General features: G+C 40.6%; 1 protein-coding gene across 5 annotated transcripts in view; it reads right to left on the bottom strand.

Moving 5' to 3' along the window:
- The window catches only part of ABCC1 (ATP binding cassette subfamily C member 1), a 184,071-nt gene that overhangs the window by 112,663 nt on the left and 58,801 nt on the right, over positions 1–12,607 (bottom strand). For all 5 annotated transcript variants that reach the window (XM_056806199.1, XM_056806200.1, XM_056806198.1 and 2 more), the window contains exons 2-5: positions 4,458–4,634; positions 3,310–3,435; positions 2,377–2,514; positions 780–905 (exon numbers count right to left, since the gene is read on the bottom strand). In XM_056806199.1, coding sequence (XP_056662177.1) covers positions 780–905; positions 2,377–2,514; positions 3,310–3,435; positions 4,458–4,484 — 417 coding nt within the window. In that variant the 5' untranslated portion in view covers positions 4,485–4,634. The remainder of the gene's footprint in view (positions 1–779; positions 906–2,376; positions 2,515–3,309; positions 3,436–4,457; positions 4,635–12,607) is intronic.

Here is a 12,607-nt window from a genome sequence, read left to right as displayed (position 1 = left end):
AGATAATGATTTATCCTGAAGCTACCCAGACAGAGGATGAAATTTCAGAAGCCTCTGCTCTTCCCTCTCCCACTCCCCACCTCCTTCAACCCATCATCATTACTTCATTAATCACAAACTTATGGTAAACAACATATATTTTTGTCTTATCCATGTATTTGGACCATACAGACTTTCTTATCCAGTCATGTGTGACTCATTCTTACACACACACACACAGTCACACAGAGCTGACTGAACTCTCTAAGGGCTCATTTCCTCAGCAGAGCCAGGTCTCCAGATAAGAGTTCTAAGAGTAAGAGCTTCCAAATCCCTACGCCCTCCTGCCCCCAAGATACTTCAGATGGAATTTTTCCTTTTTAAAAAATCTCAGCACCAGAGGACTTCTCTCTCTCTTCCATTTAAATTGGCCACATATCGAATGATCAATTCTACACAAAACTAATGGCTTGAGTCCAGGTCAAGCCAGGCCAAGCCCAAGTGTATCTCAGCAGCCAGAAAACCATTCCACTACAAAGTCTCCTATTCACAGACAGCTGGCCACTAACAATGCAGTTCCCCTGGAACTCACCCAGGAGAGAAGGGGCTGCTTCCCTCCTGCCCCAATCCATACTATTGTCTTAGAAATCATGATGTTCTGACCAGACTGACATGGCCTCAGGCTGAGAGTCAGGGGTAGAGAATACTGAAACCACCCCTCCTTCCTCACCCTCCCCTCCCAGGCCTTTTTCTTCAGACTTACACACAAACACACACTGGTCTTTTTCCTTTATACTTACGGGATCATTGATGGTTTCAGAGAAGAGGGGTGAGTGGTCTGAGAAGCAGGACAATATCAGCTGAGCCAGTACCAGGAGGAAGTAAATGTAGAAAGTGACATCACGAAATATATCAATTTTATCACTCTGAATACACGAGAGAAAAAGACAAGAAAGACTCAACTTTAAGAACTTTGATTCTTACAGGTGTTAAGGGAGGGGAAAATAGGTAGAAAGCAGAGGCAGCTAAGTAGCACAGTGGATAGAGAGCCAGACCTGGAATTGGGAAGACCTAAATTCAAATCTAGCCTCAGAAATTCCCTAGCTGTGTGACCCTGGGCAAGCCACAAAACTCTGATTGTCTAGTTCTTGTCTCTCTTCTGTCTTAGAATTGTAGATACTAAGACAGAAGGTAAAGGTTTAAAAAAAAAAAGATGTAGCAAGACAGACAGCTAGAACATACCAACTCTGATCCTTATTGCCCCCCCTTCCCACCCACTCCCCTCAGCCAAACAATGTCCAACTTGGGAAAATAAAAGTCATTCCAGTGGCATCTAGCTACTCCACCTGGGATAATCCATTATGTCTACTCCCACCACTAGCACAAAATGAACCTACCAGGTAAGAACAGCAATGTAAAGTTTGGAAACTTGGTAAAAAGCAACACTGCTCTGAAATGTGGGTCTGTTTGAGGAATAAGGAAAACTGCTTGTGGAAACACATGGTGATATAATGTATAGAAAGCTAGCTAGGAAGACTTTGGTTCAAGTTCCACCAGCTATATTACCTTAGATAAGTCTTCATTTCTCAGGGTCCTAAGAATTACAGAAAGACAATCTGTTTTGGCAGAAGGTGTTTCCACCATGGGAATTCTCTATAACAAAGAGTCACAGGTCCATTCCCCTAAATCCCAAAAGTACACCAAAAACTTCACAGAAAGAAAGCTAAATGGAGATCTGCTTAGCTCTTTTAGAGAACTATACTCTGTTTTGTTAAGACAAAATTTAGGGGCAGCAAGGTGGCTCAGAAGATAGAGAACCAGGCCTGGAACCAGGAGAACCTGAGTTCAAATCTGCCCTTAGATGCTTTCTAGTTGTGTGACCCTGGGCAAGTCACTTACTCCTGTTTGCCTAGCCCTTACCTTCTTTCTTAGAGTTGTTACTAAGATAGAAAGTAAAAGTTTTTTTTAAAGGCAAAACATTGGCAATTTTTTTAAAAAAGCAAGCTAAGATTTAGCCCTTTCTACTTAAAGCATTTTTAAATGACTATTTAAAGCCCTTGGGCTTTAAAAGAACAAGAATGCATCACACAGAGGTTACTGTGGGACAGGCTTTTCCCTACTCAGGGAAGAAGGTTGCCTCTGTGCTTGCTCCCATGCTAAAGGACATGGGATGATGGCATGTATTATTGTCTATAATTAACTGGTTGATCTACAAAGCACAATCCATCCTATGGAAGTCCTATTCCCAAGCTGATCTATGTCCTCAAAGGACAAGGTATGGTGTCCCTATGCTCATAGAAGCTATTTAGATCCATAGACCATGCAATACCCAAGAACATGAAAGGCGGGCACCATTCATGGGTGGGACAATATTCAAGGACAGGAGAGATCACTTACCGCTCTTAAGGCATGAAGGACTTTGGATCGAAAGACAATGCCAGCACATAGAAGGGCAAGAAGCCAAAAAGTGAGCAAGACCCCTGAAGACTGGACTCCTTTCCTTCTCTCGCACTGAATTAAAAATGTAGCAAGCAACTGGAAAAGAAATGAACACAAATCACACAGTCATAGAGGAAACTACTAGAAAGATTCCATGTTTCTCAGAGTCTTATAAGAGTCTGGGGTGATTAAAAGAACCAAAACACATTCCCCTTAGCCACCAACGTTTCCCAAGTATTGATCAACAGCACATTTTTACCAGTAAACAAAACTTTGGCTACCAAACATCTCTACTTCTGGAATACAAAATGTTGTTATTTGTTTGGGTTTTTTTAATGATTTCATTTTGTCCTCTTAGTGGTGACGATCATTTCACAAAAGGACAGAACGATTTCTATGGGGCAGGGTAAGTAAACTTCCATAATGCCAGGTTATTAAGCAGAGTTTCCAGGGGATAGTAACAGATTTTTGCTGTTCCATTAAATCTTCTCTAAAACCTACCAGTTGCTGTGATCATGCTCAACTGCCCTGAGGAATAAATTCAATCAAGTTTCTCAGGTTCCAGGAAAAACATAACGGTTACGGGATTAGAAACAGGACTTTCCCACTATTCTAATGCACACATAGCAGGATGTATGGATGAATGAAATTATCCTATTCTGGTAGATTTGCTCAATTCTCAGTCCTCCCAGCTTCTCTCCTGGTGGGAGGAATGCCAGTTATAGGCAAGCAATTACCTAAGAGTAGATAAGTCTGAAAATGAATGGGATAAAGACTGAGGAAGAAAAGTAGGAGGGGACATTTGTTATTCAAGTCAGAAAAAATTACTCTTCTCCCCTAAAATCATATTTTCCCCCCAACAAGGACCAACACAAGACAGTTCATACTTGCCATTGTTATGCCCAAAAGTGTAGGGCTGACTAGAAACACTGGAGCCCGATATATGCTCTGACTTCTTTCCCAGAAAGAGTAGAATAGGTCTGCCCAGCAGACTATCCACAGCAAAAAGCCCAAGGCCTGGAATAGAAACACATTATTTGATACTATCACTGCTTCCCATAGGCATTCCCTTGGGCCTGGGAGTAGAGATGATAATCTGGGTCCAGTCACCCACCAAAGGATTATTATCTACATTCACAGAAGAGAAAAGAGAAGGAGAAAAGGAGGGGGCAAAGGGGAAAATAAGGGCAGATATAGAAGTGTGTTATTAGGAAGCTCAACTTCCTCCTTTCATAGAAGGCGCAGATTTACCTTTCCTTCTCAAAATAGCAGGAAAGGAGTGAGCCTAAATACTGAAAACAGACAGGACCAAGAGAACTTGGTGAGGCCTTTGCTCTCCTTCAGAGAACAGCCTCTGAAGAGGTGAGGACAGAGATTGAGATAAGTGATGACATCTCGATAAATCTGACAACCTCTCTTTGCTGGGTGGCAGGGAATACCCTTTGGCTGGTGTATTTGTTGGCCCATACATATCTCCCTGATAACCATCTGACTAGGTCATTGCCATTGCAGAGCGCAGGCCTGACTCTAGGGCCTGTTCTAGGAAGGGGTTTAGATTTCCCAAAGGAGCTGAGATAACGCAGTGGAGCAGGGCTGAACTGAGGCAAGCCCATAGGAAAATGTAGACTGGGGGCCTCAGGCAATCCATACTCAAATAAGCAAAGGCTGGACTACTTTCAAGTCAAGGAAGAGCACTGTTCCCCAAACGTCAGTAGAGGGCAGAGTTTCTTCGACAGCAGCCTAAAATATATGTCAAAAATAAATTACAGGAACAAGTAGATAGCACAGTGTATAGAGCACTAGTCCTAGAGTTGGGAGGACCTGGGTTCAGATCTGACCTCAGATATTGCCCAGCTGTATGACCCTGGGCAAGTCATTTACCCCAACTGCCTAGCCCTTACAGCTTTTCTGCCTTGGAATCAATATTTAATATTGATTCTAAAAACAAAAGGGTTTAAGGAAAAAAAAAAGAGTATGCTGCTGACCTCAACCTCATTTCTGCCCCCCCATACACCCTTAACCAAATCACAATGACTTACAGTTTTGGCTTTGTTGAGATGTATCATTTGGATGTAGCCCCTGTTGTGCCGACAGAGGTAAAGGAAGTAGAATGGAAAGCAAGCCCACAGGTAAACACAAGGCACCCATACTAGGACCGTGTTCTGAAAGCACTTGGTGAAGTCCGGATTGTCCGTGTACCAGGTGATGTTCCAATCCTAGAAAGACAAAACCAGGAGCTGTCAACGGAATCAAACAGCGCCCCGAGACCCACGCGCGAAGCGTCTGTGGCTCCCTCAAAGGACGCGGCCCAGATACCAAAGCTATAATGAGCAAGCCTCCTATCTGGGACAGGTCTAGGAAAAGCAGCCAATGTCCGTCTTGACAGCACTTTTTTGGAGCAGGGGAGGGGGAAGGTACTAGAGAAGCCCTCCTAGCCTTGGGGAAACAAAGCTGGGGGGGGTGAAGAGACCCCACCCAGGCCCCACGCCGTGCATCTGGGCACCAGACCTATCCCACAGGAAGCCAAAGCCCAGAGTAGGGCAGGCTCTAGCCAGGAGGGGCTGTCTAGAGTGCACTGGGCTACTGAGGAAAGACTCTGCCTGGGGTCGTTTCCTATTTTAACAAATCAGTCTGTCTAACGAGGTTCTAAGAACGCAGTTATTTCCAACTATTGAACGAGTCCGAGCACTACTGGAATTCTCCAAGTTTCAGCCACAAGCCTAGTTACCATTCTGCCAGAAACTCTGCCTTTGAGAAGAGATCATCTACTTACATAAGGGGAAAATAAGAGTAAGGTAAACAACCTCTAGAGGTAGCTAGGTGGTTGGGTGGATTGGGTCTGGAGGCAGGGAGACCTGGGTTCAAATTCAGCCTCAGACACTTACTGATTGTGTTACCCAGGGCAAATCATTGAACTTCTGTTTGTTTTAATCCACTGAAGAAAGAAACAAACAAACCACTCTGGTATCTTTTCCAATAAAACCCCAGGGACAGCATTGGTGTACTATATTCCACGGGGCCACAAAGAATGAGACACAACTGAACAAGAAGACAATGCCAACCAATAGGCATGTAAATATGACCAAAGCTATATCTTGCTTTTAGATAATGTAGAAAAATTCCTAGGATGGGGTGAAATTGGAATTTTGAGCAAATGTTATCAAATGTTAACATATACTAGAAGAACTCTATGATGTGGTTTGTTTTATTTTGATTTTTAATGAAGAATTCAAGAAACACAGAACATTAGAATCAGAAGGGACATAAATAAAAGTCATCATTTTTATGTAGTACCTTAAGGGGTCACAAACATTTAGCATATATTATCTAAAGAAAAGGCTTTGATATCAGAAAAACAAATAATATAGGATAGCTGTCTAGGAGGAAGACGGATACTGGGGCAAATTATAAAATGAGGTTAAAAAATAGCCATAAATATTTTTCTAAAGGCAGATATGGGTAGTGAAAAGCTGATTCAGAACACAATATCTATGAATGGGATTTGGATTTCTAGATTCATCACTAAAAATAGAGGAAGGAATTCTACTGGCCAGAGATGAACCCCATCCCACAAGGAAAGGTAAGATTATATTTGGAGCTAGCTACCATTTATATAGCACTTACTATGTGCCAGGTACTGGGCTAAGTGCTTTACCATTATTATTTCATTTCATCCTCACAACCACCCTGTAAAGTAGATCCAGCATTATTCCTGTTTTACAGATGAGAAAAATGAGGTAAACAGAGGTTAAGTGATTCATCCAGGATCACATAGCTAGGAAGCTATCTGAGTCTAAATTTGAACTCAGGTCTTCCTGAATCAAGGCCCCACTTTCTATCCACTGTGCCACTAAATTCTCTCTTCTTTTCTTTCAGTCATTTTTTAGTCATGACCAGCTCTTTGTGATCCTATTTGGGGTTTTCTTGGCAAAGATACTGAAATACTTTTGTCATTTCCATCTCTACCAGGCTAGTTTTGCAAATCTAAGAAAAGGGGTTTAAAACTAGAAAGGAAAAGAGAAAACTGCCTAGTTTAACTATCAAGCTAGACACTGTGATTATAATGAAGGGACAAGAGAAGCAGATTTCCCTCCTAGGTCAATGATCCGTAAGTACTGTCATGTTTACTAGAGGTTTAGAGTTGCAAAGACAGACCTTTCAGTCCATCTACTCTAAGCCTCTCATTTTACACAGGATCCTAGAGGTTAAGTGACTTGTTGAAGGTCACACAGCAGATAAGTGTATTGAAGCTGGGCCCCAACTGTGATCTGATCAAAATAATTTCAAATGTGTTAAGCAGAACTTGTCTTGGGAGACAAGGAACCATCAGAATGAAAAATGTCATTTCTCCAGTACTATTTATTTACAGACCCATAAGCTTATATCTTTTTTTTAAATGTTTCTAATTAAATTTATTTGCTAAATTGACGGTCTATGACTTATATATTGGAAATATATAATGGAATACTACTGCGCTATAAGAAATGACAAGCAGGATGATTTCAGAAAAACTTGGGAAGCCTTACGTGAATTTGCAAAGTGAAATAAGCAGAATTAGAACATTGTACAGAGTAATAGCAATATTTTTTGATGAACCACTATGTGACCTAGTTATTCTCAGCAATACAGTGATTCAAGCCAATCCCAAAGACTCAATGAAAAATGCTATCCTGCCTCCAGAGAACAAACTGACAAGTCTGAGTGCATTTGAAATATAGTATATTTCACTTTCATTCTTCTGCTTCTTTTTGTTTGAGGTCTCTTCCACAAAATAACTACTGACAATATGGAAAAATGTTTTACATGACTGCACATGTAAAATCTACATCTGTTAGTTTAACACCTTGGTGGGAGGGAAGGCAAGGGAGTCTGGGAGTGAAAGGAGGGTAGGAAGGAGGGAGAAAATGTCAAAAAATGTTTTTACATGTAATTGGGAGAAAGTAAAATATTATTTAAAATTCAATTAATTAATTTGTTACATTAAAGTGCCCAGGAGTCTCCCCCTTCTCCTCTACCTTCCCCCCATTAGAAAAGGCATTATTGGACAAAAATATATCTATAAAAATAAAACTATGTCTTGCTTATTTCTATTTATCATTTCTTCCTCTGGAGGTGGACATACACAAATTCTTCAAACAATATTTTTGTTGCTATATATAATGTTCTCTTGGTTCTTCTTGTTTCACTCTTCACAACTTCATGGAGGTTTTCCCATAGTTTTTGTTTGTTTTTTAAGTAACCTGCCCATCATTAAAAAACAAACCAATAAAAAAAAAAAAACCTCTTACCTTCTGTCTTAGAATCGATAATGGTTGGTTCCAAGGCAGAAGAGCAGTAAAAACTAGGCAACTGGAGTTAAGTAATTTGTCCAGGGTTGCACAGCCAGGAAGTTTCTGAGGCCAGATTTGAGTTCAGAACCTCGAATCTCCAGGCCTGGCTCTCTATCCACTGAGCCACCTCGCTGTTTTTTGCCCATCATTTCTTATGGTATAGTTGTATTCCATCACAATCACATACTACAACTTGTTCAGCCATTCCCCAGTTGAAGGGCATTCCCTCAATTTCCAGTTCTTTTCCACCTCAAAGAGAGCTACTATAAATATTTTAGAATATATATTTATGTAGCAATTTATGGCACCATTAATTCTTTCTTGAATTATACTAATAACTATTTTAAAAACTAAAGCAAACAAAAAGACTAGGAAGATTTAAACCACACACAAAAAAGGCAGGGGGCAGCTGGGTAACTCAGTGGATTGAAAACCAGGTCTAGAGACAGGAGGTCCTAGGTTCAAATCTGGCCTCAGACACTTCCCAGCTGTGTGACCCTGGGCAAGTCACTTAACTCACATTGCCTAGCCCTTAGTGTTCTTCTGACTTATTGATTCCAAGACAGAAGGTAAGAGTTTTAAAAAAAAATAACTGTAAGGTCAATTTTCCACTTTCATGACCATAAACTTTAAAAGTTTTAAGACAACCCTGTAAAAAGTTATTCAAAAGGTGAGCTACAAGTTATGCCCATTTCTATGAAACCCTTCAGGTGTCATGGAGTGCCATTTGAGGACTTTTAACTAGAGTTGTTTCTAAATTGTGACTAGAAGCAAGTTTCTTTCCTAATAATTCTCTTAAGTATGAAAAAAGAGTTGTACAAATTCTCATTTGATCTTCACAACAATTCTGCAATTTGGGTACTATTATTACCCCCATTTTACAATTAAGGAAATTAAGTCAAACAAAGGTTAAGTGACTTATACAAGTAATAAGTGTCTGAGGTCAGATATGAACAGTCTTCCCAACTCCAAGACCTTCTCCTTACTGTGCAAGCAACTGCCTTGAAATAACTACATTTGGCTACTTTTACAAGAGAATGTGGCTTATCCTGAGAATTATAACCATGAACTATGTGATGACTCATTAAGTAATTCAAGCACAGCCCCACTAAGAATGGGAACTCAATACAAGTATGGCAACTACGTGGGAGACACTGTGTAAATACTTTATAATATCGCATTTGATTCTCAGAACAATTCTGCAAGGTAAGTGCTGGTATATCCATTTTACAAAATAAGAAAACTAGGAAAACAGAAATTAAGTAACTTGTTCAGGGTCACACAACTGGTGTCGGGGGCCAGACCTGAACTTAAGAACTTAGATTTTCATGACACCAAGTTCTAACCCTACTGCTTTGCTATCTAGCACCTCTTCTCACCCACTCCCCTCTTCCAACCCCCCAAACCTCCAACCATCTCACCCCCAGTCCCACCCACCCTCCAAGGCTTAAAAGCTGACTATGTCCTTTGTCCAATTATTTGGCAGAAGACAAATAATACGGTGTTTAGAAAGAATGAAAGGCAAAAGACAGCATTTTTGTTTACTAAGCACCTACTATGTTCAAAACCCAGCACTAGGGACAGATAAGTACCACTGTTAATAAAGCACTGGACTCTTCTGGAATCAGGAGGATCTGGGTTCAAATTTGACCTCAAGACACTTCCTAGCTATGTGGCCCTGGGTAGATCATTTAACCCCAATTGCCCAGCCCTCACTGCCTTTCTGCCTCAATATATCCCTTTTATGAATTCTAAAACAGAAGGTAAGGTTTTGTTTTTTTTCCAATAGCATAGACAAGAGGGAGATACAAAGGCAAAAAATAAAAGATCATCCCTGTCCACAAGAAGCTTACATCAAGAAAGAATTCAAGTTAACCTCAAAGTAGTCTTAGCTAACCAGGAGTATTCTGCATCTCTGTCACTTCTCCCTCTGTTATTTCCCTTGTGGGTCTCATCAGCTCCCAGGGATTGAACTATCATCTCTATGCTAATGATTCTCAAATCGAGTTGTAACCTCTCTCTTAATCTCCAAACTCACATTTCCAACCATTAGATGGCCCACACATCTTAAACTCAACATGTCCAAAGTTGAACTCATCTTTTCCCAAAATTCTCTTCTCTTTCTGAACTTCCCTATTAAAGCTGGAAGAAACCACCATCTTCCTAGTCATTCAGGGTGGGAACTTAAATGTCAGGCTCAAGTTCTCATTCTTCCCCCACTACATACCCAATTTGTTGCCAAGTCCTATTCATTTCACCTTAATAATCTCATTTATGTCTTCTCTCCTCTGCAGTGTCACCTAACTAGTGTAAGTCCTCATCATCTCACACCTAGACTATTGAAATAGCCTATGGATCGGCCTGCCTTAAGTCTCTGCACATTGCAATCCATCCTCTACTCAGCTGCCAATCATTTTCCTAGAGCGCAAGCTCTCTCTCTCTTTCTCTGTCTCTTTGTTTCTCTGTCTCTGTTCCTCTCTGACTCTGTTTCTCTCTCCCTCTCTCTTTCTGTCTCTCTCCCCCTCTGTCTCTCTCTCTGTCTGTTTCTCTCTCTGTCTCTCTCCTCTCTCTGTTTTTCTCTCTCTCCCTCTGTCTCTCTGTTTCTTTCTCTCTCCCTCTGTCTCTATCTGTTTCTCTCTGTGTCTCTCTCTCTCCCTCTCTTTCTTGTCTCTCTCCCTCTCTGTTTCTGTCTGTCTGTCTCTCTCCCTCACACACACACACACACACACACACACACACACACACACACACACACACACACACACACACACATATTTAATAAGCTCAAGCAGCTCCCTATCATCTCCAGGATCAAATATAAAAATCTTCTGTTTGATGTTCATCAAAGACTTTCATAATCCAGACTCCTAATAATATTTCCAGTCTTTTTTATACTCCTCTCTGGTCCCACACAAAGGAACTCTGCAATCCAATAATGTGATTTTCTTTGCTGTTATTTGAACTGTACATTCAATCTCCCAAATAGGATTGTCACTATTTTTATGCCTCTCTCCCTCCTTATCTCTGGTTTCTGGCTTCCTTCAAGTTCCAGATGAAATCTCACCTTCTATAAGAAGCCTTTCTTATTCCCTGCTTAATTCCAATGCCTTCCTTCCGTTGATTATTTCCAATTTACCCTGTGTGTAGCTACATAGTTGTGGAATGTTATCTCCCCCATTGGCCTGGGGGTGTCCTTGGGAACATGAGCTGTCTTTTGCCTTTCTTTGTATTCCCTGAGTGTCTCCAGAGACAGTGCCTGGTATAAATACATATCTTAATAAATGCTTGTTGACTGACTAACAAGACTTTCCTATAAAGCTAAAATTATAAAGTGGGTCAAATTTGTGCCTATAGTCTCCTGCCTCCTCTTGCTCATTCACCACACCCCAATACACTGCCCTCAGGCTATCACTGACATAGCCCAGTTTCCCAAGGCCACATTGGGGCTCTGGACTCTAGGACAAAATGTAACCTGCTGATGGGCTTTTAAAGGCTTTCCCAATCTTGCTTCTGCCTCACTTTCCCAGTTTACTATATAGAACTCTCCTCCATGCACTTTAGCTCTAGCCAGAACCATCACAGAACATTCCAGTTCAGTCTCAATATCTCATCTCATATCTAAGTCTTCACCCAGGCTGTCTACCCGGCCTGGAGTGTACTCCTACTTCCTGTATTCACTTCACAGAATCCCTAGTTTACTTCAAAGTTCCTACAGAAACCCTAAGGCTAACTCCCTTTGCCCCTCAGGTGCTTGTCATAAATTATTCTGTAACCTTTTTGTACTTAATTTTCTAAACAAGGCATTTCCCCCATTGGAAAGTAAGCTCCTTGAGAAAAGGGACTGATTTTAACCTTTGTATTCCCAGTGCCTTACTTAGGCCTAGCACCAAACCAGCAATCAATAAAGGCTTGATGAAACGAATTGAGACCTCTTCCTAGTGTCTCATGCTTCAGACCTTACCTGTCTCTCCTTCTCCACTGGAAAAAATAATAATGATAATTCCTTGTGCCTGTTCTCATTTTCTAAGCCCTGCAGCTCCCAGCCAAATTGATCAACTTGTTCCTCTTAATGTAAAAAATGGTTTAATGGTTTGATGCAATCCACTCAGATTTTTAACTTGTTTGTCCTTTCATAGGAATCTTCTGAACTCAATACCTTAATTAGAAAAACTAGTTCTAGAATATCAAGAAAAAATAATGAGAAAAAGTATGACTGAGAAGGGCAATGCCAGACCTCAATTTCTATTATTTATAATCATCAAAACTATTTAGTACAGCTTAAAAAATACAAAATTCACTTAGTGGAACAAGACTACAATAACAAGAAACAGAAGCTTCAAAATATGGGGCTCCTTTTTTGCCAAGAACTTTTGGAAAAGATGTCTGGAAGAAAATGGGTTTAGACTAGTATATTATACCCCATGCTACAATTAACTTTTTTTTAAACTCTTACCTTCCATCTTGGAATCAATACATAGTATTGAAGAAGAGTGGTAAGAGCTAGGGCCTAGCTGCTAGGCGATGGGGGTTAAGTGACTTGCCCAGGGTCACACACTGGAGAAGTGTCTGAGGCCAGATTTGAACCTAGGACCTTCCATCTCGAGGCCTGGCTCTCAATCCACTGAACTACCCAGCTGCCCCCTACAATAAACTTTTAATGGATAAACAACCTGAAAATAAAATTAGAAGATACCAATATCAATTATCTTTCACAGCTATGACCAAAAGAATTCTTTACTAAATATGAGAAGAAAGAGAAAAAATTAATAAAGTCAAAATATAGGTAACCTTTATACATCACAATTTTCCCCATTGTAGTTTAGATATATTGCAGGTCAGCATAAGAAATTAAGTGAGTA

Source organism: Monodelphis domestica, chromosome 7 (genome assembly GCF_027887165.1).
Source record: "Monodelphis domestica isolate mMonDom1 chromosome 7, mMonDom1.pri, whole genome shotgun sequence".
NCBI lineage: Eukaryota > Metazoa > Chordata > Mammalia > Didelphimorphia > Didelphidae > Monodelphis > Monodelphis domestica.
Note: the sequence above shows the minus strand (reverse complement) of the source record. Positions and strands in the feature narration are given on the sequence as shown.